Source organism: Chionomys nivalis, chromosome 7 (genome assembly GCF_950005125.1).
Source record: "Chionomys nivalis chromosome 7, mChiNiv1.1, whole genome shotgun sequence".
Lineage (NCBI taxonomy): Eukaryota > Metazoa > Chordata > Mammalia > Rodentia > Cricetidae > Chionomys > Chionomys nivalis.
In genome coordinates, this window is record NC_080092.1 from 22618859 (window position 1) to 22621930 (window position 3072).

The window sequence follows — 3072 nt, forward strand, 5'->3', positions numbered from 1 at the left end:
AGAGAAATAACTACGCCCATATTCCCAAATATTGTTTATAAATGTTCTTTTACATTTAAAGGGGGATATGATATAGGTATGAATAATTTGCATTGATATGGATTTTGCTTTAGTGATTTAAATTTAAGGTCAATTTTGTTATACGTATATGTATTTCTGATATTGATTAAGGTATTGTGATTGTGTAGTTCACTTAAAAATGTAATCTATAGCACTCGGGACTTAGCGCGTGAGTCTTCGTCCTCGTTGTCGCCATGCCCGCCGACATCAGCCAGTGGTCCGGGCCGCTGAGCCTGCAGGAGGTGGACGAGCGCCCTCAGCACGCGCTGCGGGTCGCCTACGCCGGGGTGGAGGTGGACGAGCTGGGCAAAGTGCTGACGCCCACCCAGGTTCAGAATAGGCCCAGCAGCATTTCGTGGGATGGCCTTGACCCAGGGAAACTCTACACCCTGGTCCTCACCGACCCGGATGCTCCCAGCAGGAAGGACCCCAAATTCAGGGAGTGGCACCATTTTCTGGTGGTCAACATGAAGGGCAATGACATCAGCAGCGGCAAGGTCCTCTCTGATTACGTGGGCTCTGGGCCTCCCAGTGGCACAGGCCTCCACCGCTACGTCTGGCTGGTGTACGAACAGGACAAGCCACTGAACTGTGACGAACCCATCCTCAGCAACAGGTCAGGAGATCATCGCGGCAAGTTCAAGGTGGCGGCCTTCCGCAAGAAGTATCACCTGGGAGCCCCCGTGGCAGGCACATGTTACCAGGCGGAGTGGGACGACTACGTGCCCAAGCTGTATGAGCAGCTCTCTGGGAAATAGAGGTGCCGTGGAGGCCAGCGGTCCTGGGGACCCCCACAGTATTGTCGAGTTGTACAAAGCATGCTGTTTCTCCTTCTTCCTTCCTACCCCTCGCAGGGAGTCCCGAGCTGTGCTAGGATAGAGGTGTAGGGTGATTTTCTGCTGCCTATCCTTAGGATTCTAATAATCGTATCCGGGTTTATGTTTGCTCGAATTTAGTCTCCATCTAGGGGGTGTTTGGTGTTCTGATGGAGTCCTTGTATTGTTAATTTAAGATTTGCAACTCTGAAAAGTAAAGACACTCTGCCCCATGTGAGGGTGAGGGCTAGTGTTGTCTGTACGTGGTTTGACAAGGACTCGCCCAGAACCAGGCATGGTGGCATCTTCTGAGATGTGTTTTTAAAGTTCTGTCCCCAACTGGGACAACACAAGGCTTCCATTTCAGCTGGGGCAGGCGGCTGCACAGGTGTTGGTGTCCTGTAGCTCTAAAGAACAGGGCTACTGTGCTGAGGCGAGGCCCCAGAGAGAGGGCTAAGTCTTGCTTCTCAGCATGAGTAAAAGTTCCTGGAGTTGCTTGGTGTGTTAATCTTGTCTGTACATCATCAAATAAAAATAAAGGCATTGAATTTAGAAAAAAAAAAAAAAAAAAAAAAATGTAATCTATATAGGTTGTTAATGGGTAATCATTAATCAAGTTTGTAGTCATGTTAGTTAGATTTTCTAGATATATAGATATATATTTCAGATAGATCGGCATTTTTCATATCTTTCAAAGACTATGGAATATGCTATTTAATGTTTTAATAACTTAGGGTTTTTCATGACAACGAGACATGTCTGCTCCTGGCAGCACCAATCTACTTCAAGAAGAAGATGGGCATCAAAGAGGCTTCTTATGGAGTTTAATAGCCATTTGGGCAAGAAACTGCTCTTGCCTGGACTATTGCATAAACTGGACACAGAGAACCTGCAGAGAGAGGACTACTGAACTTGCCTAAAGGTGAGATGATCTTTTGGGGTTCCTGATTCATGAAAGAGTCTGCGAGACATTCTGAAGGACACAGCAGATAGTGACTGACTGCCTTTGAAATTTCCTGCTTCATGGAAATATCTGTTGGAAACTATGGGACTGTAGGCTAAAGATGGAACTTTGAGTGACTGTCCAGGCAGCAAGATGTCTCTGTGATTTCTAGAGTTTTGTAAGTTGCTTACTTCTCATTTACTTAAGTAATATTATATCCTTCTGGAGTCTTTGATGGAGTTAAAGAATATATAGATAGTTATAGTTTTCCTTAGTTATGAAAAAGGATAAAATAGATGTAAATATTGTAATTTTTACTTGATAACTGTTTTGTTATATGTAATTTTGCTATGTTAAAGTTAAAGCCTTTCCTTTTTGTTTAAACAAAAAAAGGGGAAATGATGGAGGAAGGTCATTGGTTAAGTAATAAGCAAACTGCTTGGCCTCATAGGTTAAAACATAGGTGGGTGGAGTAGACAGAACAGAATGCTGGGAGAAAAAAGCCGAGTTAAAAAGTCACCATGATTCTCCCACTCCAGATAGATGCAGGTTAAGATCTTTCCTGGTAAGCCAGCTCGTGGTGCTACACAGAATATTAGAAATGGGTTAGATCAATATGTAAGAGCTAGCCAATAAGAGGCTGGAACTAATGGGCGAGCCAAGCAGTGTTTAAATGAATACAGTTTGTGTGTTGTTATTTTGGGGCATAAACTAGCCAGGCTACTGGGAGCTGGGGCAGCAGGAACAACGCCCGCAGCTCCCACAACACTCATTCCATTGCCTCATTGAAGAAGGAAATTCTAATGGTTAAAAGAAGTAAAATGAAAGGTTTAGCATGCCAGTCCTTTTCTCTCTGACTCCATTTCTTCCAGATCAGGTAATTGCTCTCGTCAGCTAACAAAACATCCTTGGAAGGCCAGTACAAAATATCTACAGTACAAAGCACGCATTATAGTCTCAATGTCCTTTATTTATGGCTAGAAACCAAATATGAGTGAGTACATCCCATGTTCCTCTTTTTGGGTCTGGCTTACCTCACTCAGGATAGTGTTTTCAATTTCCATCCATTTGTATGCAAAATTCAAGAAGTCATTGTTTTTTACTGCTGAGTAGTACTCTAATATGTATATATTCCATACTTTCTTCATCCATTCTTCCAATGAAGGACATCTAGGTTGTTTCCAGGTTCTGGCTATTATAAACAATGCTGCTATGAACATAGTTGAGCATATACTTTTGTTGTATGTTTGGGCA

The 3072-nt window shown here is 43.4% G+C and overlaps 1 protein-coding gene across 1 annotated transcript; it reads left to right on the forward strand.

Annotated features, from left to right (window-relative positions):
• Nucleotides 1-217: 217 nt before the first annotated feature.
• Nucleotides 218-1429, forward strand: LOC130877838 (phosphatidylethanolamine-binding protein 1). The gene has a single exon (XM_057775455.1). It carries the CDS (start codon nt 255-257, stop codon nt 816-818), a length of 564 nt encoding a protein of 187 aa, XP_057631438.1. The 5' UTR covers nt 218-254; the 3' UTR covers nt 819-1429.
• The last annotated feature ends 1643 nt before the right edge of the window (nt 1430-3072 follow it).

What these genes read in the sequence shown, in the direction of transcription:
- LOC130877838 (XM_057775455.1), top strand. Translation starts at nt 255, where the DNA reads ATGCCCGCCGACATCAGCCAGTGGTCCGGGCCGCTGAGCCTGCAGGAG.